General features: G+C 41.3%; 1 protein-coding gene across 1 annotated transcript in view; it reads right to left on the reverse strand.

Annotated features, from left to right (window-relative positions):
- LOC126162857 (uncharacterized) overlaps positions 1 to 27,974 on the reverse strand; it is a 103,959-nt gene that overhangs the window by 19,944 nt on the left and 56,041 nt on the right. Inside the window, exons 4-5 of the mRNA XM_049919637.1 lie at positions 25,326 to 25,464; positions 17,499 to 17,926 (exon numbers count right to left, since the gene is read on the reverse strand). Coding sequence (XP_049775594.1) covers positions 17,499 to 17,926; positions 25,326 to 25,464 — 567 coding nt within the window. The remainder of the gene's footprint in view (positions 1 to 17,498; positions 17,927 to 25,325; positions 25,465 to 27,974) is intronic.

A 27,974-nucleotide genomic window follows, 5' to 3' on the forward strand; every position in this document is an offset into this window, starting at 1 on the left:
TGAACAGCATGGCGGCGACCTGGCATGACATGGACATACAAAAATTGCCACAGCGTATACAGAAATGCATCGACAGAAATAGTGATTATGTCAAAAAATAGCAAAAGGTACAAGCTGTAAACTGATGTAAACCACTGTAGAAATAAACAGATCTATGTACTTACAAAAAAATAGGAGATCTTACTTTTGGGATTACCCTCGTACTACGCTGCATCCCTGTGTCCTTCACAGTGTTCACTCAACATCTGACATTGTTCACAACTCTTATATACCATAAACCAGGCCTGGTACCGACACTAAACACGAGCAATACCAGTTCACTCTGGTGTCCGTTCTACCTGCTACAGGAATTGCAACTCTGATTATTTCCATACCTTCTGAGGGTGTGAACGTGCGCGAAGTTACACTGACATCCAGCCATACCTTATCGGTGCTTAAAGTTTTTTGTCAGTCAGTGTGTTATTAAATGTCAGATGTGCATCCTCACAAATGTTCTCAACTTAGTTATTCCCCCTACCGCCAAAAGCTGAAGTTGGGCACCAAGTTCCCGACGCAGTGTTAATGTAATGTTCACGCTACGTTCATCGTAAGTTGTGAGAGTGGTTATTTAATTCGTATTTCATACATCGTAGCCTAGAGGAGCATATTTACAATAAACAAGATAAAACCTATTTCTATTTTTGTAATCTTACTGTTATACTTTTTCATTACAGTATATTAGCATAATTAGCGGGCGTTCTGTGTAAAGAGAAAAACTATATCTTTCTCTCTCTGTTTGTCCGGTTTCCTTATGAGAAGGAACGAAAGCTATTAAATGATAAAAGAAAATTACGTTTACCAGCTCATTTCCAAGAAAAGAAAAGGTCCTTAGATATGGAGTCTCTCTAGCAGTGACAGTGGTCCCGGAAACTTACAAAATTTCTAATTTTAGCGTTGTATAATGGTGAAAGATAATTGGAAGATTTCTTTCCGGCGTATTTTAGCCGTATTTATGAGTATGCGCCACTCGGCAGGTGAACATTTAGAGGGTAATACTCGCTCTGTATTGAATGTGGCAGCACGGAGGGTAAGAGTAAATATAGCACTCCTTACTTATCAAAATTAAAGTATCTGCAGGTAAATCGGAGTATACATCGCTGCATTACATCATAGACTTTTTTTAGGAATGATTTCATCACTAATTTTTTTTAAAGCTACGCATTTTGTTTTACTTTGCTAGAATGACACCTTTCCAAATCAACAAAGCAAAATTCAAGAGGGTCAGAGGAAATCAAACAACACACTTTCTAGTTAGTTGTTAATTGCAGTATGGATAAGATGAAAAAGGGAAGTCCTCATAACTAAATTAAGGAAGTGAAACATAAAAGCAATTTTTAAAGTTTATATGTATAACATAAGTTTTTAGTAAAGTTCAAGCATACCTAAGAACAAAAGAGGGAGATATTAACTGAGAATGGAATGACACGTTGTTGTAAGCAATTCCCCACGACATTCAATCCGTACATTGAGCGAACTGTAAATGAAACTAAGAACAAATTTGAAAAAAAAAAAAAATAATCTCCTGGCAGAAGAAATAAAAACTTTAAAGAGTAACGTTTAACTCTGTCAGAGACAGCAAAGCACCTGGAAGATCAGTTGAAGGATTTGAACAGTGGCTTAAAAAAGATTACAGGATGAAAGCTAACAACAGTATAATAAATAGAGTGGAAAGGAGGGGGTTAAATCAGGCGAACTGATAGAGATTAGAGAGCTAGACGTTGAAAGTAGTAGATTAGTTTTGATATAGAGGCAGAAAAATATCTAATGATGACAGAATATAAAATATAGACTGGTAATACGAAGAAAAATGTTTTTGAAAAAGAGGAATATTTTAACATCTGACAGACGCAACCTGATAATAACAGTGAAGCGCTCAGAAGCGTTTGGTGGATGTCAATGTAACTTAGACCACGTTAACACCATCGGCCACTAAGTAAGTGATTATACGTGCAATTCTCTGTAACTGGCACACCAGCCACCAGAGTGCATTAGTGTTCTGCGTGCTTAAGCAGTCGGCACACGGACCGTGCATCCGAACGTAGAGCGTTGAGCGTGCCGAATTTCTGACGTCATAGCGTGGTATAGCACGCTCGGGAGTCTTTCCGAACGTGCAGAGCAATATCTGACATGTCAAATATTCTGAGCGTTGACCAATGAGATGGCACAACGCCATCTACGTCACAAGCACGCCGTCTCCCTTCAGTACAGAGTTCTGAGGCGCCATATTGGCATTCATTTCAAGCCTGAGCACCAGCAAATTGAGACTCACTGGAAAACTCGTTGGTAACTGTGTGATTCATTCCAATAAAATAATGAGAAACATTATATTCGTGGTAAAAGAATTATTGTAACTTGCGTATTATGAGAGTAGGCTATTTGAAGGCAGCCACACACTGATGATCCACCCAAAACGAATTGTTCTTGGTACAATTTGTTATAATTAAATTTCAATTACTAACATATCTACGATTAAGGTTTTCAGCATGGGGTAACATAATATGATAGATGTACAGGTGTGAAGTTCGTACAGCGTAATGAGTAGCGTCACTGTCCTCTGTTGAGATGTTGGTTGGGGTGGCGGTTCGCATTTTGACACTTCCAGACTTTTATCCTAACATTCGCGTTTTTATTAGATTCTGATACTTTATTATTAGTTTCATATAAGTATATACTATAATATTTGATGTTATGTAAATATAAGTTCACCTTTTTTTGAGGGGTGACTTTGTTCGATTGGCTTAATCTACAGGACAGCTTGCTCTGCTTGTATAAAGATATTTTGCTCCTTTTTCTTTTACGCTTCGTAATTCACATATTGCAAAGATTCTGCTACCGGGTAGGAACAGTGATCAAGTAAGACTGACCTTGGGGTCTTACTAAAATGTGTGAATTATGAAATAATGTTTATCTTATGCGGAGAAGTACTCCAAATTTGTACCGCACTGTTTGTTATGGAACTTTTATAAGCCAGTGTCCTTATTGATTGGAAACGGTACCTTCCTTTTCATGAACGATGGAGAAAATGTGCGTTTTAATAGAGCTAACGTGCGAATTTTACGCGCGCCCGTTGAGTAAACATTGTGATTTACGAACTAGAAACATCCCTCAACTGCCTCTGGAGTGCGTCACGATCGCGTATACCACGTTGGGGCCCACGTACCATGTGCACAAGTCGCATCGTTCCTGAGCGTTCAGCAGCACGTTGAACTTTGCACGCTCAACGTTGACGTTCGACAGCACGGTCCGTGTGCCGACGGCTTCAGTGTTGTTACCAGGCCTGATAGGAAATACAGGGGTTGGCCAAAAATACAGAAACACAGCGAGATACGCATGCTTCATCTTAAATGCAGATGCTAACCAAGCCTGCAGATTGTGCTGGTGTATTTGACCACGAACGGCGCCTGTGCCACGTCCTCAATACGTTGCACGAGTCATTCGTGGACATAACAGTGCTCTGTGTAGTTGTGAGTGCATTGTGTCGAAGCTAAGTGAATACGAACGTGGTGTTCGTATGGTGCGTGCTTCTGTAACCAAGAGAGCCAGAGTGGTTGGTGTTTCGAGAGGCTCCTATACCGCATACAGGGAAAGCGGAAAAACGCGATCCTGTAAGTCACAACGCAGACGAAAGTGTGTGTTTGGTGATCGTGACAAACGGTAATTGAAAAGGATGACAGCTGCAGAAGTCACTGCAGAACTGAATGCCTCACACGCCGGCCGGTGTGGCCGTACGGTTCTAGGCACTTCAGTCTGGAACTACGTGACCGCTACGGTGGCAGGTTCGAATCCTGCCTCGGGCATGGATGAGTGTGATGTCCTTAGGTTAGTTAGGTTTAAGTAGTTCTAAGTTCTAGGGGACTGATGACCACAGATGTTAAGTCCCATAATGCTCAGAGCCATTTGAACCAATGCCTCACACACAATCCCAGTTAGTACCAAAATAACATGAAGGGAGCCACGTAAGCAGGGAATTACACGACGAGCTCCATTTCTAATCAATAATTTTGAGTAGGTGCATCTCGTAGTATAATGTTTGTTTCCTAACGATGATGCTCTGTTCCAGGCCTATAGGACCTCTATTCACACAACCTGCACCGTTGACGACAGATTTTGTGAGCACGAGGAGAAATTGTGGCAGCTTCTCTGGCCATCAAAGTCACCGGATCTCAATATTATTCAACCTTTGTGTTCTTTTTTAGAGAGAAGGGTGCGTGACCTCGACCCTCCTCCATTATTGTTATCTAAACTTGAAACTAATTTACAGGACGAATGATATAACGTGCTGTTGAAAACCATGTAGGACCCGTATTTATCCATTCCGAGACGACTGGTAGCTGCTTTCGATGCCAAATGGTTCCCTACATCGTATTAGGCATGGTAATATGTTTTTGATGTCCTCATATTTTTGTCCAATCCTTGTTCTGAAGCGTCAGATGTTGAACGATTAGTTTGAAGGACAGGGGGGATGCTGCACACTGATGTGAGACAGCGTTATCAGCATCTGACAGAATCTGCAAGGGGCCTCATTGCGTGTAGGTCTCTTTTAGCCAGCTTGTCGAATCGTAAAATATCCAGATTTGTGAGATATTCGGACGTGACAGCGCCACCATGTTGCATAAACACCTGAGGATAGGCCTACTCGTCACGTTTTCGGTTGACCACAAAAGGCGAGAATCGCCATATTGTGCACCAAACACAACGTAATCCCTTCGCCGTTCAAGAACAAGCAATGGATTCTCTACCTCATCCTGTGTCACCCCGCACCATTGGTCGGCGACTGCCACAGCGAGGCTAGGGAATTACTGAATTACCGTCCTATGCGTAGGGTGCCTTTAACACCACAGCACGAACGGCTGCGTTAGGAGGGCTGGTGTCGCCCTGGAAGCATGTACTACGAATTGTTTTCAGCAATGAATCGTGGTTCTGCGCTATCCAGAATGCCCACCATCGTTCGTAAGGTGGGGACCTCGGGAGAGATCCCATGCTTCCCATTTTCCAGTGTTTTGGAGAGCTGTAGCAGTGTTGGTCCTGACGCCAAGGCATGGGGAGAAATCGGGTACGAGTTCATGTCACGGCTGGTAGCGATTGAGGGTACTGTGGTGCCATTTATTTATTTATTTAGCGTATGGCATCTACAGAGTAAAATTGCACACATATTATTAATTAATGTAATAAACGAATTACAAATATATTATTAAATGATTGATTGCAAACAACAATATGCAAAAGATTAGGGAGACAGCCACTGCATCTATTACAAGTCCACATCTAAGCAGGTGGACAGCACGTGGAGTAGCATTCACGATATCCCTCCATTCTCGTTCGAACCTCCTCGCAGGACATTCGAAGATCAGGTGAGGGATTGTTTGTTCTTCTGCACCACAGTCGCATCGTGGGTCATCAGTGAGTTTCCATTTGTGAAGAATGGCCTTACACCTGCCGTGGTTAGCCCTCACACGATTAAGTCTGCACCAAGTTCTTCTCGGCATCTACATTCCTTCCACCGGTATTGAAGGATCAAAATCAGTGATGAGAGGATGGTGATTATTCAGCGACCAGTATTGCCTCCATTCCCTTCCTATGTCGTACCTTTCTGGGAATTTGAGGACTTCGTCTTCCCATATAGGTTTCCTGGATTTTAGGCGGTTAGTTGGTAGATGGTCCAATATTTGTCGGATAGGTATATCTTCAGAGACAGAGGGGTCATTAATTTTCTTCCATTCTCGGATAGCTGCTTGTTGCCTTCTGAGGGAGGGAGGCGATATATTGCAAAGGGCATGAAGCCAGGGAAGTGGAGTTGATTGCAGAGTTCCTGAGACAATACTCGTGGTGGTATTAAGCTGGACATCTATTTTCTTCGTTTGTGTGCTCTTGTACCAGATTGGGGCGCAGACTACCACCGAGTAATCAAGAGATTATGCTGCGGTGCGTAGGGTGTTAGCTTGAGCTCCCCAGGAGGTTCCAGTCAGCTTCCTTAATACGTTATTTCGATTTTTTATCTTTTGACCGGTTATTTCTAGGTGTTTTTTATAGGTTAGTGACCGGTCAAGAGTGATTCCTAGATATTTGAATGGCTGTTGTGCGTCAATCGCTCATTGCAGAATGTTACTTGTAACTCTCGTCTTGCCTCATGATTGTTCAGGTGGAATACGCTTACCTCAGTTTTGTATATTTGGTCAGAGCCTCAATTTCGTGTAATACTGGTTAAGAAGTTGAAGGTCCGTTGACATAACAGCTTCCCCCTCTTCGATTGTCTTGCTCTGACTGTCTATTCCAATGTCATCTGCATAGCATGTCACTCGTGTATACGTTGAAGAGAAGGGGAGCCAACACTGATCCATGTGGGAGCCCATTGTTTATTAGGATTTACTCGTAGATTGACCTACGTTCACTCTGAAGTAGCGATTTTTCAACATTTTTTCCGGAAGTTTAGTTGTCTTGCGGCAGGGGATCGCTTTTTTCAGCTTGAGTATGAGTCCGTCGAGTCAGATCGTATCATAGGCGGCCGAGAGGTCCATAAAAGCCACACAGGTTTTTTGGGCCCTTTGAAAGACTGACTCATTGTATGAGATTAAGGCAAGGACTTGTTCACAGCAGCTCCGTTTGTTCCTAAATCCTGCGTGGTCTGCGGGAATTAGTATAGCTGTGGAGTCATATATTCTGTTGTACAGCATAACGGTACGTCATGGACATCTTGCGCCCTCATGTGTTTCCTCTTATGCGATACTATCATGGTGCCATTTTCCGTTAGGAGAATGCTCTTCTGCAGATGGCACTTTCTCTTGGACTATTTGCGTGATAATGAGGTACTCCCAGCGAGATCCACAAAGAACATCCATGGACCAGCTCGGACATCCTCTTACCCGGATATCAAGGACCAGTCACGCCAGCTGGGGGGCAGCTTTTCTCAGGAGAGAATATAACGTCTATGACACTCTTCTCAACCGAATCATTTCACACTTCCAGGCCAGAAGGGGTGCAACGTTTTCTACAACTAAATCCACATGACTACTCTACAATTCACACTTAAGTGCTTGGCAGACTGTTTTTCTACCGGTCCAATTCCGAATAGCGCAGGGGAAAACGAACATTTAAATCTGTCAGTGGGAATCCTGATTTCTCTTATTGTATTACGAGGATTATTTTCTCCTGTTTAGGTAGTCGTCAACAAAATGTTTTTTGATTTAGAGGAGAAAGCTGGTGATTGAAATTCAGTGAAAATATTTTCCCTAGACGAAAAACGCCCTTGTTTTAGAGATTGCCATCTCAGCCGCGTATCATTTCCGTGACACTGTCTCCCAAATTTCGCGATAATACGAAATGAGCTGCCCTTCTCTGAACTTTTTTAATGTCTTCTAGTAGTCCTATCTGGTAGGGATCCAATAGTTCGCGTTTCCCACATTGTCTATTTGATTGTCCCATTATAAGTTGTTCTTGATTGAAATACCTATGTATTTAGTTTAATTGACAGCCTTTAGATATCTGTCCTTTATGCCGTAAGCGTAATTTCACTGTTTCTTTTTTAGCACTAATACTAATATTTAGTTTCATACTATCAAGTTATTTGCAAATTTGACTGAATACTGTAGCCAGTGCAGCACCATCACATACCCTGCCAACCCTTGAAATTTCAGTTGTTTTCCTGCTCCCCTTCTAGATCGATGTAGAATATAGGAGCTACGTAGAAAAAAAGCCTTATTCTAGATAGACTAGCGAGGACAAATCATCACACCAATCTTTTGAGTGATGACTACTAGAACAACAACAGTTCTTGGTTACGTCCTAAAGCAGTTTCTTTCTGAATATGTATTACATCTAACCAGAATTGATTGTTCTCATTCCACACTAGCGGCATATATGTGCCATGACAAAGAAAGTAAGCCATAGAAACATCAAATCACTAATGGTACGTTTAGAAACAGGCAAAATATGTGATAAATATTAAAATTATTTCCTCTTAATAAAACGTAACAGTACTTCAGTTGACCTTCTATAGATAAAGGTTTGGGAAAAACGCAAAACAGTTGGTTGGTTGGTTGGTTGGTTTGGGGAAGACCAGACAGCGTGGTCATCGGTCTCATCGGATTAGGGAAGGATGGGGAAGGAAGTCGGCCGTGCCCTTTCAGAGGAACCATCCCGGCATTTGCCTGGAGTGATTTAGGGAAATCACGGAAAACCTAAATCAGGATGGCCGGACGCGGGATTGAACCGTCGTCCTCCCGAATGCGAGCGCAAAACAGTTGTCATTACTATTCTTAATTGTGTTTTCAGTAGAAACGAAAGTAAAACAAAGCGCCGCGTCTCCTTTATATTGAACTCAACTGAATTGCAGCGTAGTGACAGTGTATAAAGTGAGCACTCGACATACTGCTTCTCAAAATAACCGAAACGGGTCTGTATCTTCCCCCACTGTTTTTGCCATCAAGGCTCCCTCTAGTATAATGCAAGTTATTACCCGATGGTTAACATATATCATAGCATACTATCTCCTCTCTCCTTGTCAGTATTTGGGCCCGTGTGAGCGTGTTTTAGCGAGTTGGTTCAAATGGCTCTGAGCACTATGGGACTTAACATCTATGGTCATCAGTCCCCTAGAACTTAGAACTACTTAAACCTAACTAACCTAAGGACATCACACAACACCCAGCCATCACGAGGCAGAGAAAATCCCTGACCCCGCCGGGAATCGAACCCGGGAACCCGGGCGTGGGAAGCGAGAACGCTACCGCACGACCACGAGATGCGGGCTTTTAGCGAGTAATACCCTCTTTGCCTGTATTAATCTGCTTCTTATATTCTACGTGCTTCACCCGTCATATGTTATTTTACTTTTTCATCTGTCTTTGGTTTATTCTCAGTCCAGTCTACATTCTCATTAGATCCCGTAACCCTTCCTCACTTTTATTGAGAATGGCAATGTGAACAACCTTTCTCATCACTGATATTGTAGCACATTTAATTTTACTCCCCCTCCTGAATATCTCTTTCACTTTTGTCATTGTTTATTCTATGACCTGACCCTCTGGTTTGGGAGATGGACATTGTGCTAACAACCTGTCTCATAGAAAGAAATCTGTTACGAAACGCAACAGTAACGGAACAGCAGTGGCAATAATTTCTTGTCAACAAACTGGTGACAGGTAGCTATTATAAAACTGAGAGGTAGATTCGCAAATATAAGAAAAATTACGCTACATGCGCCAACTGAGGTACCGGAGGATGAAACAAAAGGCGTTTCTATGAAGTATTTGGAGAAGTAATCAGGAAGTCACCAGGAAATGATATGTAGCTCACTGTTGCAGACGCCAAGCCAATAGGGAGACCATTTGCAATGGAATAGTGGAGCCAGAGAGCTTACACGTGGCAAGTAATGATAATGGAGTGAGATTTCTTAGCTGTGCAAACACAGCCAACCTAAGGATTATGAGGACATACTTTCCCCTGAAGGTCATTCAGAACACAACCTGGCTATCGCCAGAATCTGGAACATAAAACCAAATAGACCATGTGCTGGTAGACCAAAGGCACAAAAGCAATGAGTGTGAAAACTATAAGAGGAGCCGAGGCAGGCACAAACTACTACCTAATCACGACAGACGTACGACAACGAAGGGCCATAGAAAAACCAAAGGAAGCAAATATTATAAAAGAATGGACTACTGACGCATACAAATTGAAAGATAATGAACAGGAGCGGGGATTTGTCACTAAGCTTCAAAACAGATTTGAGTTTCTGACAACGGAAGACAACCTCAGCGTTAAAGGCCAGTGGCAAATACTGAAAACAAATGTGGAAGAGGCAGCAGTAAAAGTGTGCGGAATAAGGAAAAGTAGGAAGAAAAATCATGGTTTTCGGAAGAATGTGAGGAAAAGAGAAAGAAAGAAGAGCAGGCAAGGGCAACCACCTGCAGGACTATTCCAACGAAAACAAAGAAGGATATCAAAACGCTTTCAGGGAAACCATGAATTTTCTAAGAAGGGAAAAGAAAAGGATGTATACCACGGGTGTATGGCTTTAAAGAAAAAAATGGCAATACAGTTTTGGAGAGGACAAAAAGCGTGAGAATTTGAAAGGAATATTTTGAGGAGCTTTTAATTGTCGAAGTAAGGGAGGAACAACATAAATATCAGAATATAGGGCAGGAAGCTGAAACGCCGACATTGAAAGAGACTGTGGATGTAATCAAAATACTAAAAAGCAACAAAGTTCCAGGCAGAGATGTAATAACACCTGAACTATTTAAGAATGGGGGAGACAGAATTGAGAAACAACTACACAAACTCGTGACCAACATTTGGAATGAAGAGAAAATGCCACCTGAGTGGAAAGAAGCAGTCATAGCACCAACCTATAAACAGAGCGGTAAAGAAGAATACAGAAATTAAAGAAGCATCTCATTAATTAGCACAGGCTACAAAGTGTTATCCAAGATTCTCCAGAAAAGATTGGAAATATATTTAAAAGAGGTAGCAGATGAGAAGAAAGAGGGATTTATGAAGAATCGAGCCACCACCGGTCAGATATTTGTACTGAAAGAAGCCGCATTAAAATATTGGGAATACAACAAAAGAATGACAATATTGTTTGTAGCTTTTAAAAAAGCCTAACGATACCATAAACAGAGAAAAGTTGAGGGAGAAAATGCAGAAGTTTGGAATACCAAAGAAGATTACAGATCTTGTAAAAGTTACAATTGAAGGCTCAGAAGGGATAGTGGAAATATTTCACGGCTTCTGACAAAAAAGTAGGAGTCAGGCAGTGAGATGGAATACCACCACTCCTGTGCACTGGAAGCAACAAGCGAAACAGAGGACTGAGCATAGGAAAAAAAAATGTGCTGACCTTTGCAGAGGATGTATCAGTAATTGCCGAAAATATATGTGACCTGAAAATACTGGCAAGAAAGCTATTGCCAAAAGCTAATGAAGGTGGATTACAGGTAAATGGCGAGAAAACTAAATTCATGAGGTTATAAAGAAACTACGCTACAAAAAGGCGAGAAACATACAGATGTCAATGTGTTTGAAGAAGCAGAGGAGTTAAAATGTATACCATTCAGAATAAATAACAGAAATGATGAGAAACAAGAAGCACAATCGAGGACACAAACGGCATCCAGAGGATCGTAATCACTCAACAAGCTACTATCATCCAAATTTCATCAAGAATGACCAAAATAAGAACATATAAAACCATAATCCGTCCTGTATTACTATATGGGGCAGAAATATGGAGAGTAGATAAGTAAGCAGAAAGAAAGTTAAAGGTTTTTGAAAATGAAATCCCACGGAAGATATTTGGACCGATCTATGAGGGACGAGAACGGCGCATAAGAAAAAAATGGGGAGCTCATGGAGGTGTATAATGAACCAAATATAGTTGCAGGAACAAAAACAGGGAGGCTGAGATGATCCGGGCGTGCGTCTATAGAAGATAGGAGGGATCAAGTCTGAGAGAAGTTTTAGAAGAAACCCGAAGGGCGAAGAGTTTTAGTAAGAAAGACCGAAAATAAGACGGCGAGACCAAGTGGCCAAGGATCTTTAGACACTTGGAGCAAAGTAAGATGATGCTAAAGATAGAACGCTGTGGTGAGGCTGCTTGACGAGGCCATAGATCGACTGTGATTTGTGAGGCCAGATGAGTAAAAGTAAGTAAGTTATTCGATGTGTAGGTTGAAAAACAGGGAAAAAACTAAAGCCCTGTTTATATACTTTGCAATCCGAATAATTTTCTCTTAGTCTTCCATTTTTGTTATTCCCTCTTTATTCTTTTACATATTGCGTGTTACCCATTTTTCCCTAAAGCTAATATCTAGTTTTGTGAGAATTTCAAACCTCTTTCACCATTTTAACGCTGTTTCTAGTTCGATAAATCCTATAAAATATTCTCTGTTTTTTTTAAGTCTTGCCTCTGTTATCGAGCGCAATGTCAGAATAGCCTTTCAGGCGCCTGTACCTTTTCTAAAGCCAAACGTGTCGTCATCTAACAGGTCCTCAATCTTTTTTCCCCCGTTCTCCTGTGTACTATGCTCGTCAGTCAGCTGCGTGCAGGATATGTCATCATGATCGTGCGATAATTTTCGCACGTATCTGCACTCGCTGTCTTCGGGATTGTGTGGCCGACATTTTCCGAACGTCTGACTTTCTCTGGTTCATAGACTCGACACTGTAACCTGAATAGTCATTTGGTTACCACTTCCCCTGAAGATTTTTAGGGATTCCGAAGGAATGTTATCGATTTCCTGTGCCTGTTTTTATCGCTAGATTTCCAAAGCTCTTTCTAGTTCTAAGATAAATCCCCTAGATTTTCCGAATCGACCCCCATTGCTTCTTCTGTCATGTCAGGACAGTTTTCCTGGTCCCTCGTTAATTCCCTCACAGTACTCTTTGCAACATCCGACCATTCCTTTGCATTTAATAATGTGAAAGATCGCCGTAATCCCTTTCATACACATCCCGGTAGGAAAAGTTTGAAAGTAATTCTTTCAGTTATCTAATATGTTTAACAATGTATAAACTCTAGCGAGGTAGGCTAAGTGAAACATTACTGCTTGGTCAAGCGAACATTAAAATTAATCTGAGAATTGGTTCATTACTTCTGCGCTCACGAGCACTTCAGCTTCCTGACCTACTGCTTTAGAAATTAGGGCAACCAATCATATCGCGACCCATATATTAATAATGTAATGTCGCGCAAAGGAAACAGCTTCTAGTGAGGAGTTGCCGAAAGGTAACCTGGGGCGGGGAGGGGAGTGTGAAGTGGTAGATTGCTTTTGCAACAGCGACGCGATATTTATATCAATTCCAAAAGATATTTATTTCACGATTAACTAGTTGAACACGCATGACGATTTTCATACAGGTGTTCACAAACAAGGAGTGACTACAAAACATTACATGGCATAAGGAAATCGTTATGTATAAAAAAAGAAAAATATTATTCTCTCGCATACCGTGCAGGCACGCTCGTCTGAAACTATGCCTTACTCTGCTTCCGGCTGTACTACCTCGCAAGTGCTACTCCCACGTCCGAAGTGAGAGGGCAGAAGCCTGTTCAATAATCATTTATCATGTATGTGAGATAGACACAATGCCGTCTTTCACTATTTTGATTTCCAGGCCTTTACATGTAGCCTACCCGTGGATACACAACGTCATGCCTGTTCCAGAATGCTTAATCGTAACTGTGTCAGTTCAGAAATCATGAAATATGATACAGACTTCGATGCATCCTGTGAGATAGAGCAGCTGGATGACATGAAATCTCTCCTACTGAACAGCAAAAATTTTAAGACCGCATAATACTAACATTACTTTCGCAACACCTAACAAACTACGGGTATACGGGGCTAACCACTTCCCCACGCTGGCACAGACTGCACAGACAACCATATCACACCTCCCTCCTCAGTACAAAGTTCCATTCACGAACCAGCCCACATGATATTCCCACTAAACTGTACTGCAGAGGCTTTCCAAATAATACAGGTGATCCTGCCTGAAATCCAGGTACAGGTGCTTCAATTAAATGAAACTATACGGTTCCAGAGACCTTTTCAAGTCTGAAACATCTACTATACACATAAGAAAACTGAAGCGTCGCATGAAAATTTGTAACAAGACCAGGATTCAAAACCGGGTTTATTACTCACTAGGCAGATGGGCTAACCACTTTGCCAGCCTGGCACGCTTGCTTTGCACACCTGCTCGGACATCCATAGCACGCTTCCCTTCTCACTCCAAATTCCCATTCACGCCTCAGCCCTCTTGCTATTCCCCCTGAATTCGAACAATGTGTAACGGGAAACAAATCTCTGTTTATTGCCTTTCTGGAATCCTCTGGAATCTGAAAAATTAGAATCAGCATGTATACTCCCCTGCGAGCTGAGGACTTGGTAAGTAGAACATCAGTGCTGCTCAAGTTGCGAGAAGATCAGTATCAGTCGGCCGACGGCTGTGGCCGAGCGGTTCTAGGCTCTTCAATCCGGAACCGCGCTGCTGTTACTGTCACAGGTTCGAATCCTGCCTCGGGCATGGATGTGTGTGTTGTTCTCAGGTTAGTTAGGTTTAAGTAGTTCTAAGTCTAGGGGACTGATGACCTCAGATGTTAAGTCCAATAGTGCTTAAGCCATTTTTTAGTATCGGTTGGATTTGTTCCAGAAAGGACAGCAATGTCATCAGCGTATCTTATCATTGATATCCTTTCACCTTTAATCTTTCTTTTGTTTGGGTCATTGCTTCTTCATTGTCTCGATTGAACAGTAGGGACGAAAAACTTTATCTCTGTCTTACACTTTTTTTTTTTTTTAATCCGAGAACACCGCTCCTCGTCTTCCGTTCCAGTCGTTCCCTCTTGCTTCTTGTACATAAACTGAAGAGCCAAAGAAACGGGTATACCTACCTAATATCGTGTATATAAGGAATATATATGTTGAAAAACAGATAATCGCTTGGGAAGGTGAAGCTATCTGCATAATAACGCGAAATATTTGTTTACAGGATCATTTTGAAGTGATTATAAAGTGAAACGGTAAGTGACGTATTTTCCAAACTTTTGGCTTGAGTACTAACGTTGTTTTTCTCAGTTGTATAGTGGGAAGTCAGTTTAGTGCGGTGCTTACGGCTGAATTTTGAAACTTTTTCTTCTTTCCCTTCTTTTTTATTTTAATTTTTGCAGGCTTAGAAACGTAGGTTTTGGGATGTTTTTGTTCGATCACTACATAGTTTCTGGTAAATAAATTATGCTTTTGATTTATATTACAAAAAACGTGGACTCTGTATTTGTTAACTGATAGCTTCATTTAAATAACCACAACTTTTCTTAGTAGAAAGAGATTACGTAAATCAGAAGCTTGATTAGAATAAAATAATGGAAAAAAATGTTCTTGGGTGTAGATATATTATTTTTAAAAAAGAAAGAAAATCAAATTCTGGATAGAAATACAAATTATTATGTGTGAAATTAGCGCCAACCAGAAATAAAAACAGTGGCCTGTTGAAAAGATAATTGGTTAATTTTAACAAATAACGAAAGCTTCAAGAGGGTGAGATATTTATATCAAAAAGCACTTAATTTGATATTAGAACCACTTATCTAACCGAATACTGATGTTATTCATTTTACTCGTGCATTAAAATTACGCCTTGAAGCTCCTGCAACACACTTTCTTTCAGCTGAGTCGGGCGAGCGAAAAAACATATTTAAAACGCAGAATCGGTGTTACTGATTTGATGATACTTCAACGTCTTTTTTGCACAGGAATGTAACGGGTAATAAAGCCAGGGTTACGCCCCAGCGAATGGAAACGAAGACAATCAAGCGAGCGTTCGCAGACGATACGCTAGTGTTCACTAGAGCGAACGAAAGAAAATACGCGATAACGAGCAGAGCCCGTAACGCTGCGATATTGTTTTTTGCAGCTAATAATCGGCACATAGGATACATTACACAGTTGTGGGAACGATATAAAATTCTGATAGTCAAAGCGGATTATTTTGTTTAGCGAACGCACTGTTTTTGACGAAGTAATAAAAAGTTTAGGCATCGGAATATCTACGTAAGCATGAAACATTTGTATATTGTGCAAGTAACACTGAACTATGGCTCCAGTTTTCCTCAGCATTTTTCCAAATCTTCTGCTGATGCTTTTCTTTGGCTTCTCATTACAATTGGGAGGAAATTTAGAGGCAGAAAATAATTACCAACGATCAGCATTATTTGGAGAAAAGCTGGCATTTAAAATCTGGTCATTAGCAACTTTAGTGACTGATTATACTGAAGAACTTATGAAGAAGGCAGTGACAGTAAAATATGATTAATGAGAAATGATATGTACATAAGATCTGTCTCATAGGCCACTTAATAAAATCTACTTTTTAGATTTTTAGAGAGCAAGTAACGTGAACAGGGGCAAAACCATGTTCATTTATCATCAGAAATCTGCAACATAATAGCGAAATATGTAATTCTAGCTATTATGAAAGTAGGCAGCAAGAATAATCACGTATTTCATGTGTTTTTAATTTTATTCAGCACTACAGACGCATATTCGCACTTGCTTACTTTCCCCGAAATTTAATGCGCTTTTTCTTTTTAATTAAAATAAATACAAAGCGTGTGCTTATTCTCTCCGTTCCCCCCCTGGTGCAAGCTTCTAATAGATTTATCGTCTTTCTCATGCCCCAGTTCGACGTTTCGGTGCTTCTGCAATTTTCTGCCAGTCACATTTCTTTTCCTTCGATATCTGTACAGTGGATCTCTTGGATCCCAAAGGCACATATGGCATCTACATGATATCCAAGAGGAATTGTCAATATGCAGAGATATGACAGAAATGACCATTCGAAGCAAAAAGAAAATTAAATGTAAGTTCTAAAATATGTACCTTAAGAGCTAGGAACATTTCATCATGTTCGCTACTGTGAAACAAATCTCTTCTAGTGCAAACTCTTTGCTTTCCATATTCTGAGAGGACCAAATCAAGGAAAAAATTCCCAGGAAACATAGGCTCTAAAGTGCATACCTTAACAGTTATGAGCAGTTGCTCAGTGGAAGATTCAGATGGTTCAAATGGCTCTGAACACTATGGGACTTAACATCTGAGGTCATCAGTCCCCTAGAACTTAGAACTACTTAAACCTAACTAACCTAAGGACATCACCCACATCCACGCCCGGGGCAGGATTCGAACCTGCGACCGTAGCAGTCGCGCGGTTCCAGACTGAAGCGCCTAGAACCGCTCGGCCACATCGGCCGGCTCTGTGTAAGACATGTGTTTCATATTAGCGAAGATGAACGAATGCTCATACCTCTTAAGATATCAGTATTAGAACTTTTTTTTTTTTTTTTTTTTTGCTTCGAATGATCTTTCCTGTTATATTGCTGAATAACTACCATTCGTTTTGTGACACCCTGTGTATTTTTCTATCAGTAACATTATTTTTTTCTTCAGACCACTCCACCGCTGACGCAACTTACGCCAGCAAAAGAAGCAGTAGTCGGAAGCTTTCCGTAAATCTAGCACTTAAAAGTGAAAGGATGCGAACCTGACGGTGCGCTAAAAGACCGGCAATCGGCAAATCCGCACACGACCGAAAGCATTTGGCTAGCGCTCGCCTAATATTTATAATAGAGTAGCGGTGTACAACCTTTTTGCTAAGCGGGCCACATTTGGACCGCACATAATGCCCTAAACAGTAACAATAGCCGCTGAAAAAAAAAAAAAGTATCGGGAAGGGCCAATGAGTGAATAGTATCGTGTGGTGGGAGTTTCAACTTGAAAATATTAAATTTATCGTAACTTTACATAAACATGATAATTTTTTTACCGAGCATGTTCACTATAGCGCCGCATTGATACTTGCTTTGGGCCACTTGCGGCCCGTGGGCCACGTGTTGGACACCCCTGCACTACAGAGAATTGTCGGTCGCTTGTGCTCGCTCCGTATTAATAAGCTGATACCTGAAAACTTCCGAGGAAGAGCGTGGGCACATTCTGCTGCACCGCACCCGCGCCGCCTGCATTCCCGCCGCCTCCGAGAGACAGTCCGGGCACGGAGGGCAGGCCCTGAGGGATGAGCCCAGAGAAGGGCAGCCCGCTGCCGCCGCCCCCCGCTCTCAGAGACCCGCCACTGCCTTGCGCAGCAGCCGGCGCCGGAGCGACGGCGTCCGCAGAGGACGCTTTGGCGCCGTCACGGTGTGTCTCCGCTGCTTGCAGACTCTCCTCTGTCTCCCCTGCTTGCTGGGTGGCAGTGGCGGCTGGCTCGGAGGCGGATGCCACGCCGACTGCCGATGCCGCAACTGGTGTCTCAGACGCTTCCAAGGGCTCTGCTTCCACACCGTCGGGAAATTGGACAGCCTCGCTCCCTTCTGGTGACCTCGACGCCCTAACTGAGGATAGGATAAACTCAGAATAAACAGTCGCAGTTACGATCAAATTTTTATTAACGTACTGGCATAAATGGCTAATGTTACACTATATACGCATTGTCTAAACGCTATAAAACTAATGGTCCAGTATTTCCGTACTACTGGATATGCTGAGCAAAATGTCATCCTTTTCTGGGCTACTTCTCAGCAGTATCAGTACAGAAAAAAGCTATTCCTGCAGATTAAGATTTGCGTTACTATTTTACAGCTTCAGTACGGAACTGCTACGGTCGCAGGTTCGAATCCTGCCTCGGGCATGGATGTGGGTGATGTCCTTAGGGTCTACATCTACATCTACATTTATACTCCGCAAGCCACCCAACGGTGTGTGGCGGAGGGCACTTTACGTGCCACTATCATTATCTCCCTTTCCTGTTCCAGTCGCGTATGGTTCGCGGGAAGAACGACTGTCTGAAAGCCTCTGTGCGCGCTCTAATCTCTCTAATTTTACATTCGTGATCTCCTCGGGAGGTATAAGTAGGGGGAAGCAATATATTCGATACCTCATCCAGAAAAGCACCCTCTCGAAACCTGGCGAGCAAGCTACACCGCGATGCAGAGCGCCTCTCTTGCAGAGTCTGCCACTTGAGTTTGTTAAACATCTCCGTAACGCTATCACGGTTACCAAATAACCCTGTGACGAAACGCGCCGCTCTTCTTTGGATCTTCTCTATCTCCTCCGTCAACCCGATCTGGTACGGATCCCACACTGATGAGCAATACTCAAGTATAGGTCGAACGAGTGTTTTGTAAGCCACCTCCTTTGTTGATGGACTACATTTTCTAAGGACTCTCCCAATGAATCTCAACCTGGTACCCGCCTTACCAACAATTAATTTTATATAATCATTCCACTTCAAATCGTTCCGCACGCATACTCCCAGATATTTTAAAGAAGTAACTGCTACCAGTGTTTGTTCCGCTATCATATAATCATACAATAAAGGATCCTTCTTTCTATGTATTCGCAATACATTACATTTGTCTATATTAAGGGTCAGTTGCCACTACCTGTACCAAGTGCCTATCCGCTGCAGATCTTCCTGCATTTCGCTACAATTTTCTAATGCTGCAACTTCTCTGTATACTACAGCATCATCCGCGAAAAGCCGCATGGAACTTCCGACACTATCTACTAGGTCATTTATATATATTGTGAAAAGCAATGGTCCCATAACACTCCCCTGTGGCACGCCAGAGGTTACTTTAATGTCTGTAGACGTCTCTCCGTTGATAACAACATGCTGTGTTCTGTTTGCTAAAAACTCTTCAATCCAGCCACACAGCTGGTTTGATATTCCGTAGGCTCTTACTTTGTTTATCAGGCGACAGTGCGGAACTGTATCGAACGCCTTCCGGAAGTCAAGAAAAATAGCATCTACCTGGGAGCCTGTATCTAATATTTTCTGGGTCTCATGAACAAATAAAGCGAGTTGGGTTTCACACGATCGCTGTTTCCGGAATCCATGTTGATTCCTACATAGTAGATTCTGAGTTTCCAAAAACGACATGATACTCGAGCAAAAGACATGTTCTAAAATTCTACAACAGATCGACGTCAGAGATATAGGTCTATAGTTTTGCGCATCTGCTCGACGACCCTTCTTGAAGACTGGGACTACCTGTGCTCTTTTCCAATCATTTGGAACCTTCTGTTCCTCTAGAGACTTGCGGTACACGGCTGTTAGAAGGGGGGCAAGTTCTTTCGCGTACTCTGTGTAGAATCGAATTGGTATCCCGTCAGGTCCAGTGGACTTTCCTCTGTTGAGTGATTCCAGTTGCTTTTCTATTCCTTGGACACTTATTTCAATGTCAGCCATTTTTTCGTTGGTGCGAGGATTTAGAGAAGGAACTGCAGTGCGGTCTTCCTCTGTGAAACAGCTTTGGAAAAAGGTGTTTAGTATTTCAGCTTTACGCTTGTCATCCTCTGTTTCAGTGCCATCATCATCCCGGAGTGTCTGAACATGATGTTTCGAGCCACTTACTGATTTAACGTAAGACCAGAACTTCCTAGGATTTTCTGTCAAGTCGGTACATAGAATTTTACTTTCGAATTCACTGAACGCTTCACGCATAGCCCTCCTTACGCTAACTTTGACATCGTTTAGCTTCTGTTTGTCTGAGAGGTTTTGGCTGCGTTTAAACTTGGAGTGAAGCTCTCTTTGCTTTCGCAGTAGGTTCCTAACTTTGTTGTTGTACCACGGTGGGTTTTTCCCGTCCCTCACAGTTTTACTCGGCACGTACCTGTCTAAAACGCATTTTACGATTGCCTTGAACTTTTTCCATAAACACTCAACATTGTCAGTGTCGGAACAGAAATTTTCGTTTTGAACTGTTAGGTAGTCTGAAATCTGCCTTCTATTACTCTTGCTAAACAGATAAACCTTCCTCCCTTTTTTTATATTCCTATTAGTTAGGTTTAAGTAGTTCTAAGTTCTAGGGGACTGATGACCACAGAAGTTAAGTCTCATAGTGCTCAGAGCCATTTCATTTCAACTATTTTACAGTCCATAGCTCCCTATAGTACCATGGAAGCTATTACGTGATACGTCAACTGATGTCCGATCTTCCTGTCCCTTCTTCAGGTCAGTGTTTTTCACATATTCCTTTCCTCGCCGATTCTCCGGAGAACCTCCTCAATCCCGAACTTTATCAGTCCATTTAATTTTCAACATTCTTCTGTAATCACCACATCTCAAATGCTTCGATTCTCTTCTGTTCAGGTTTTCCCAAACTCCGTGTTTCACTACCGTACAATGCTGTGCTCCAAACGTACATTCTCAGAAATATTTTCCTCAGATTAAGACCTATGTTTGATAAAAATAGACTTCTTATGGCCTGGTGTGCCCTTTTTTCCAGTGCTAGTCCGCTTTTTATGTTCTCCCTACTCCGTCAGTCAAGGATTATTTTGTTGCTTAGGTAACAGAATTCCGTAACTTCATCCACATTGTGGACATCAATCCTGATGTTAGGTTCCTCGCTGTTCTCATTTCTCCTACTTCTCATTACTTTCGTCTTTCTCCGATTTACTCTCAATCCATATTCAGTACTCATTAGACTGTTCATTCCATTCAACAGATCCCGCAATTCTTCTTCACTTTAATCGAGGACAGCAATGTCATCAGCGTATCTTATCATTGATATCCTTTCACCTTTAATCTTTCTTTTGTTTGGGTCATTGCTTCTTCATTGTCTCGATTGAACAGTAGGGGCGAAAAACTTTATCCCTGTCTTACACCTTTTTTTTTTTTTTAATCCGAGAACACCTCTCCTCGTCTTCCGCTCCAGTCGTTCCCTCTTGGTTCTTGTACATAAACTGAAGAGCCAAAGAAACGGGTATACCTACCTAATATCGTGTAGGGGCCCCGCGAGCACGCAGAAGTGCCGCAACACGACGTGGCATGGATTCGACTAATCTCTGAAGTAGTGCTGGAGGGAACTGACACCATGAATACTACAGGGCTGTCCATAAATCCGTAAGAGTACGAGGGAGTAGAAATCTCTTCTGATATGCTCAATAATGTTCATGTCTGCGGAGTTAGGTGGCCAAAGAAAGTGTTTAAACTCTCAAGACTGTTCCCGAAACCTCTCTGTAGTAATTCTGGACGTGTGGGGTGTCTCATTGCCCTGCTGGAATTGCCCATGTCCATGTACAATGAACATGAATTGATGCAGGTGATCAGACACGATCCTTGCGTGCGTGTCACCTCTCAGAGTCGTATCTATACGTATCAGGTGTACCACATCACTCCAACTGCAAACGTCCCACACCATTACAGAGCCTCCACCAGCTTGAACAGTCCTCTGCTGACATGCGAGGTCAATGGATTCACGAGGTTACCCTCATACCCATACACGTCCATCCGCTCGATACAATGTGAAGCCAATCTCGTCCGACCAAGCAATACGTTTTCAGTCATCAACAGCTCAATGTCGGTGTTGAAGGGTCCAGATGATGCGTAAAGCTTTGTGTCGTGCAGTCATCAAGGGCACATGAGTGGGCCTTCGGCTCCGAAAGCCTATATCGGTGATGTGCCGTTGAATAGTTCACACGCTGACACCTGTCGATGGCCCATCATTGAAAGCTGCAGCAAGTTGCGGAAGGGTTGCACTTGTGTCACGCTAAACGATTCTATTCAGTTGTCATTGGTCCCGTTCTTGCAGCATCTTTTTCCGGCCGTAGCGATGTCGGAGATTTAATGTTTTACCGTATTCCTGAGATATCCATGTATTGCAGAATGGCGCCAACTGTAGCATAGAAATATTTTTACGAAGTGACGCAACAATGAATTTCAACGCTTCAATGCTTTAAAAGATCACAGGTTTGCCTGTCATTTCTACGAAATAGTGAAAGAGGAAGAAATTTATGGTAACAGTAATAAATTAAAAATTTAACAAGAATTCATTCATAGTATTCCATAAAAATTGAACGTAACTGATCTTCTGCCTGTGTCTACATAACAAGCCATTATCTTCATGTAGCCCTAGAAAACGGACAAAATAAAACTAAAAACAAAGCGTTCTTGAACCTCAGTTTTCACCCTTTAGCACTGATTATTCGTAATGCCTAAATAGTGGTATGATCGTGACATAACTTGATTTTTGAGCAGTGCTTCAAAAAATTAGAATCAGTAAAATAACACTGAGAATACTTTGTAGTATTCAACAACATAAAGCAGCGTTCAAAAGTATTTTGACAAACGTATTAATTGGATTAATTAAAAACAAATATGAAACATGAAAATCAGTACTTTATTTCATTTATGGATATTTAGTGTTCTACACAATAGTGACCAAGTAGCACTTGTTCGCAACATAATAGAGTGTAATTTTTTTAATGGGGACAATGGTGGGGCAAAAGTGTTTTGATATTGTTTGATAAACATTTTTGAGCACTTAACTATCATCTATCGCAGTAAGAAAATCAATATTTTGTGGGATATCCCTTGGGTTTTATGACGGCCTCACACCGAGCCGGCATTGATTCGACCAACTTTTGAAATCTATTAATCGGCATTTTATAACGCTCATTTCTGAGAGCTTCAAAAGAAGCGTCTTTGTTCGAATAACTTTTTATTATTATTCTGCGATCCAACTCCTCCCACAGATGTTCTGTAGCATCAAATCTGAACTTTGACTTGGACACTCCAAAACCCTGACTTTTTTGCGTTATAAAAAATCACTAATGTACTTGGACTTGTGCTTGGGGTCGTTATCTTGTTGAAAATACCATCCAGCTGCCATGTATGGTGGCATTTTATTCTTCAGTTCTTTTTCGGATACGAGTCTATCCATATTACCTTCAATTCCAACTAACGGTCCAACTCCAGAGCGTGAAAAACATCCCCAAACCATCACACTGTCACCTTCATATTCGACCTTGGAAATTTGGTTCTGAACGTCATATCATTTTATTTACAGGACGTCGAACATACTTGATACAATGAGATGACATTAAATTAAATTTGCTCTCGTCACTCCACAGAATTTTAGACCAGTCTGAACTTGACCATGATCCGTGCTGTTTTGCAAACGCAAGTTGGACCTTCGTGGTTTTCGTAGATATAAAAGATCTTTCGTCAGTCTTCATCCATGTACTCCAAAGTGTTTCAAGCGTCCTTTGACAGTGGAAACGTGATGTCGACTTCATATTTTTCTTTCAGTTCTCTTTGTATCATTATAGCCGACTTGCGAACACCACTTGCTGATAACTTTAGGTGATTTTTTTTATGTCCACTGCGAGGCTTATTTTCGACAGTCTTTCGTATATTACAGAATTTTTTCTATTGACTAACGAGCTGACGACACACTTTAAAAATAAGAGCAACTTTGGCTTGTTTCAGTCCTTGCTTTATTGCATTTATCACGGCATTTCTGAAGTCACTGGAATATTCCTTACGTTTTGGCATATTGAAATAATCACTGTAAGTAAATATCACTAGAAATCAGAACTAAGAAGAAAGTAACGTCTACGAATTCATGGAGCAAACAGCGTGTCACAATACTTTTGAGTTAGCTGAAAGTCGCATTCGTCCGGCAGCGCAAAGTGTAAACAAACAAGTCGCAACCTGACACCTTCAAATAATCGCAGTTACACTGCTCTCCACTATACTCAAGACATTATCCGATAGTGTTTTATTTTAAGACAAATAATAACGAATTTTATGTTGCCGAAATACTTTTGAGCGCTATTGTATCACTTTTCGAGAGAAGTAGCATACCTTTGACGAACTAAGCTTCCTTTTATTTGCCTATTTAGTTTAATATTATGATTCTGTGTGCTTAAAACTCAGAAAGTCAAAATTTTCAGTCTTTGTTCGATTGCTACGTTTTTTACAGCAAACAGTTGGAGTAAATAACCGAAAATTGGTTATTAGAGAAACCGGTTATTTTGAGAGGATTTAGCAGTCAAGTTAAACTGGCTTGAAAGATAATGATATAACCGAAAACCGGTTGTTTCAGCGATAACCACCATGCCTGGATAGAACACATCTCTACCCGACAATAATGAAAGAGATCGCTTGTAACCCATTGAGCAGAATCAACCTCGCCATTCACAATGGGTGATTTCGGAAGACCACGAAAACCTTGATTCTGATGGTACACGGCGATGTGAAGTCCGCTTCCAGCAAATACAAGTCCGTTGTGTTAACCACTGCGACACTGTGGCTTCCGTGGTCAGTGCGGCGGCGTTATGTTATTTATACATACGCTGCGGTCAACACTGTTTGCTGCGTGTCCTTCCTCCACACACCGTGCCCACCAATCCATTTGCAAGATAACTGCAATCGAATTCGGACGAACAGAATAAATTTGAAAGCAACAGAGGTTACAGGGGACTCCGAAACACACGTGTCGTACACCACTGTCGTACGCCAGTGGCTGCAAGAGAAGACTGAATTATTGTAAATAATGTGCTTTTTGACTTCAGTGTTGACTTACACAGATCTCTCTAACGCTGCGATACAAAAAGAAACAGTTGTGTTCCAACAAGACGTGGAGTAGGTGATTATTTTCCTTTCAGAATATCGCACATAGTTTAAGAAACTGTCTTTTAGCTACAATGGATTGCTAATTTGTTGCACTTTAGATGTTACTGATGAACTCATTGATCGATTGACAGGGAAAACACTAGATAGAAAGAAAGATGCATATTTCATTTGTAATGAAAATAATTTTCACTAAATGGATAAATTGTAGTTTTTGTATAAGTACTACAAACAACTGATAAGAATGAACTGTGTTGCGCACTTAGTCGTGGCAACAAATCTAAATCTTTGATGAACAAGAATAAAATTACGCATCTGATCAGATAATTTCTAGTATAATTTGTATATTATAGACAATTGAAAGCACTTACATTTGAAACGATCTGCAGCTCGGCTTGTGGGCAGCACGTGAGCACCATCTTGGTCTAACGTCCTGGAATTTTCCAGGAATTCCTCTTCCTCGATTTCTGGCAATATGGACACTGCTGCAAATTTTGGAATCTCTGTGTCCTGCGGGCAAACGAACAGAAAACTGTAGCTACCAATTTGCTGATTGCTCATTTAATCATTAATTGACCATTTCCGCTTGTTACCCCTATCTACAAACCTCGCAGACAGAAAAACTATTACACTAATGTCGTGAAACAATAACGATTTCCGAATAAAACAATAGCCACGTTTGGAACGAATGATCTCCCTACAAAGAAATAAAGACTTTTGTGTTAATATCCTAGCATCACACCTGAATGAAATTTTCTGACCAAGCGTGCCTACAAAACTGGGCTCAACTCAAAAGCACTGCTGCTTTTGTAACAATTGACAGATACAAGTTAAAAAAGAGAACTAACTATTCATGGATTCTTTTCTCATTTCCGTTGCCAAATATTATTGTGGGTACATACGGAAACAAAATGACGAGACTCTAGTGAAATACGAAGTGCGACAAAAAAGTAACGAGACTGATGTGAAAAAATAGTGCTTGCCGTTTTAGTTAAATTTAGTGTTGTCTCCTTCAAAGTAGTTCCCATCTGATTGCACACACGTTTTCCAGCGCTTCTGCCATTGATGGTAACATTTCTGGAACTCATCTTCTGTAATATCCTCCAAGACTCTCGTCACAGTTTTTTGGACATCTTATGTTGTCTCGAAATAGTGTCCCTTGACCGCCGTTTTGACTCTTGGAAATAGAAAAAAGTCACACGGAACAATATCTGGTGAGTAAGGTGGCTGTGGTAGTACTGAAAGTTGTTTTGAGGTTAAAAGTTGCTGTACTGACAGAGCACTGACTGCATTATCGTGATGCATAATCCAATTATCAGCAATGTTAGCACGGACACGAAAAACTCTCTTACGAACTATTTCTAAAATTTATTTGTAGTAATATTGGTTAACTGTTTGTCCAGGAGTCACCCACTCTTTATGAACAATTCCCTTGGAATCAAAGAAGCACACAAGCATGTATTTCACTTTTGACTTTGACATGCGAGCTTTTTTTGGTGTGGGTGATCCCTTTGAGCGCCATTGCGAACTTTGGCGTTTTGTCTCTGGATCGTATTGAAAAAAACCAACTTTCATCACCAGTGATAGTACGGATCAACAATTCCGGATTGATTTCTGTTTGCTCTAACAGATCGCTTGCCACATTTTTCCGTGATTCTCGCTGTTGTGGTGCGACATTTTTGGGGACCATTTTTGCACAAATGTTTCTCATACCAAGATCTTCAGTTATTCTTAGACGAACTGTTTCTCGATTGAGGTTCAATCTTTTGCCATCATTTTCACGGATAATCGTAGCTCAGATCGTACCAGTTCACCCACCCTGGCCAAGTTGACATCCGTCCATGAGGTTGATGGTCGTCCACTGCGGTCTTCATCTTCAACATTCGTTCTGCCTTCACTAAACATTTTATGCCAACGAAAAACTTGAGCTCTTTACAGAGCCTCCTCTCCAAAAGCCTTCTGAAGCTTACCGTAAGTTGTCATCGCGTTTTCACACAATTTAACGCAAAAAGAAATGGCATACCGTTGCGCAATATTATGCGGCTCCATTTCCGTGACGAAAGACACCAACACATATTAACTTGTTACAGCACAACACACGATTGAGCAGTTGGATTGATGTACTGCTTGGACTAGAAGCAGCGTAGAGACCAAGGTCAAAGATATTGTGCCTACACAAGCCTGCAGGGTTGCCACATCTTGCAAAGAAAATCTCATTACTTTATTGTCACACCTCGTACTCTGATGAGACAAAACAAGACTACGTGCTTAATTATCATGTTGCTCACCCTTTAGAACGCAATACAGCAAAGAAAATGTGTAGCATGGAATCGACAAATCCTTGAGGTATGCAGCTAAACGGCACCAGATGTCTATGCACAGGTCATGCAGTTCCTGTAAGTTGTGGGCCGGTTGTTTGTGGGCATGAAGCTAGACTAGCTAGCTCCTGATAGTGTGTAAGATTTCATTTTTGGGACTCAGGTAACGCGAATTTTAATGCAGGTGGTCTACAGTCACTTTGACATAGTCGACAGCTGTCATGGTTCTTTCTACAGAGGTCACACAGAAATACGGAAACACCGCAAGAAATGCAGGCTTAATCCTCGTATGATATCTGGAATCTTTTTAGACTCCAGGCTAGTTTAACCACAAATAAACAGTTTTAATGTGAGTGTAGACTGCTCATCCTCCAGATATGCTATTCACGGACTTTTTATTATAACTGGGAAAAATATTTATGATGATAATATCACAGTTTGTAATACAACAATTTGAAATTTTTGCAGTGGGGTCAGAAAATACCCCAGATATACAATATGAGATTTTCAGTGTTATATATAAGTTTTGTTTCGTAAATAAATCTTGGCAACAATGCTCCTTATAAACCGACATTCATTTGCACATCAATGTAAACAATGAATAGAAAATATATTGATGTGCATTCTTATGACAAATTCAGAGTTTCGAACTGAGTTTTGTGGAAGGAAGACGTGGTGTTATAGTTTACTCGTCATGGACGA

This window comes from Schistocerca cancellata, chromosome 1 (genome assembly GCF_023864275.1).
Source record: "Schistocerca cancellata isolate TAMUIC-IGC-003103 chromosome 1, iqSchCanc2.1, whole genome shotgun sequence".
NCBI classification, from domain to species: Eukaryota; Metazoa; Arthropoda; class Insecta; order Orthoptera; family Acrididae; genus Schistocerca; species Schistocerca cancellata.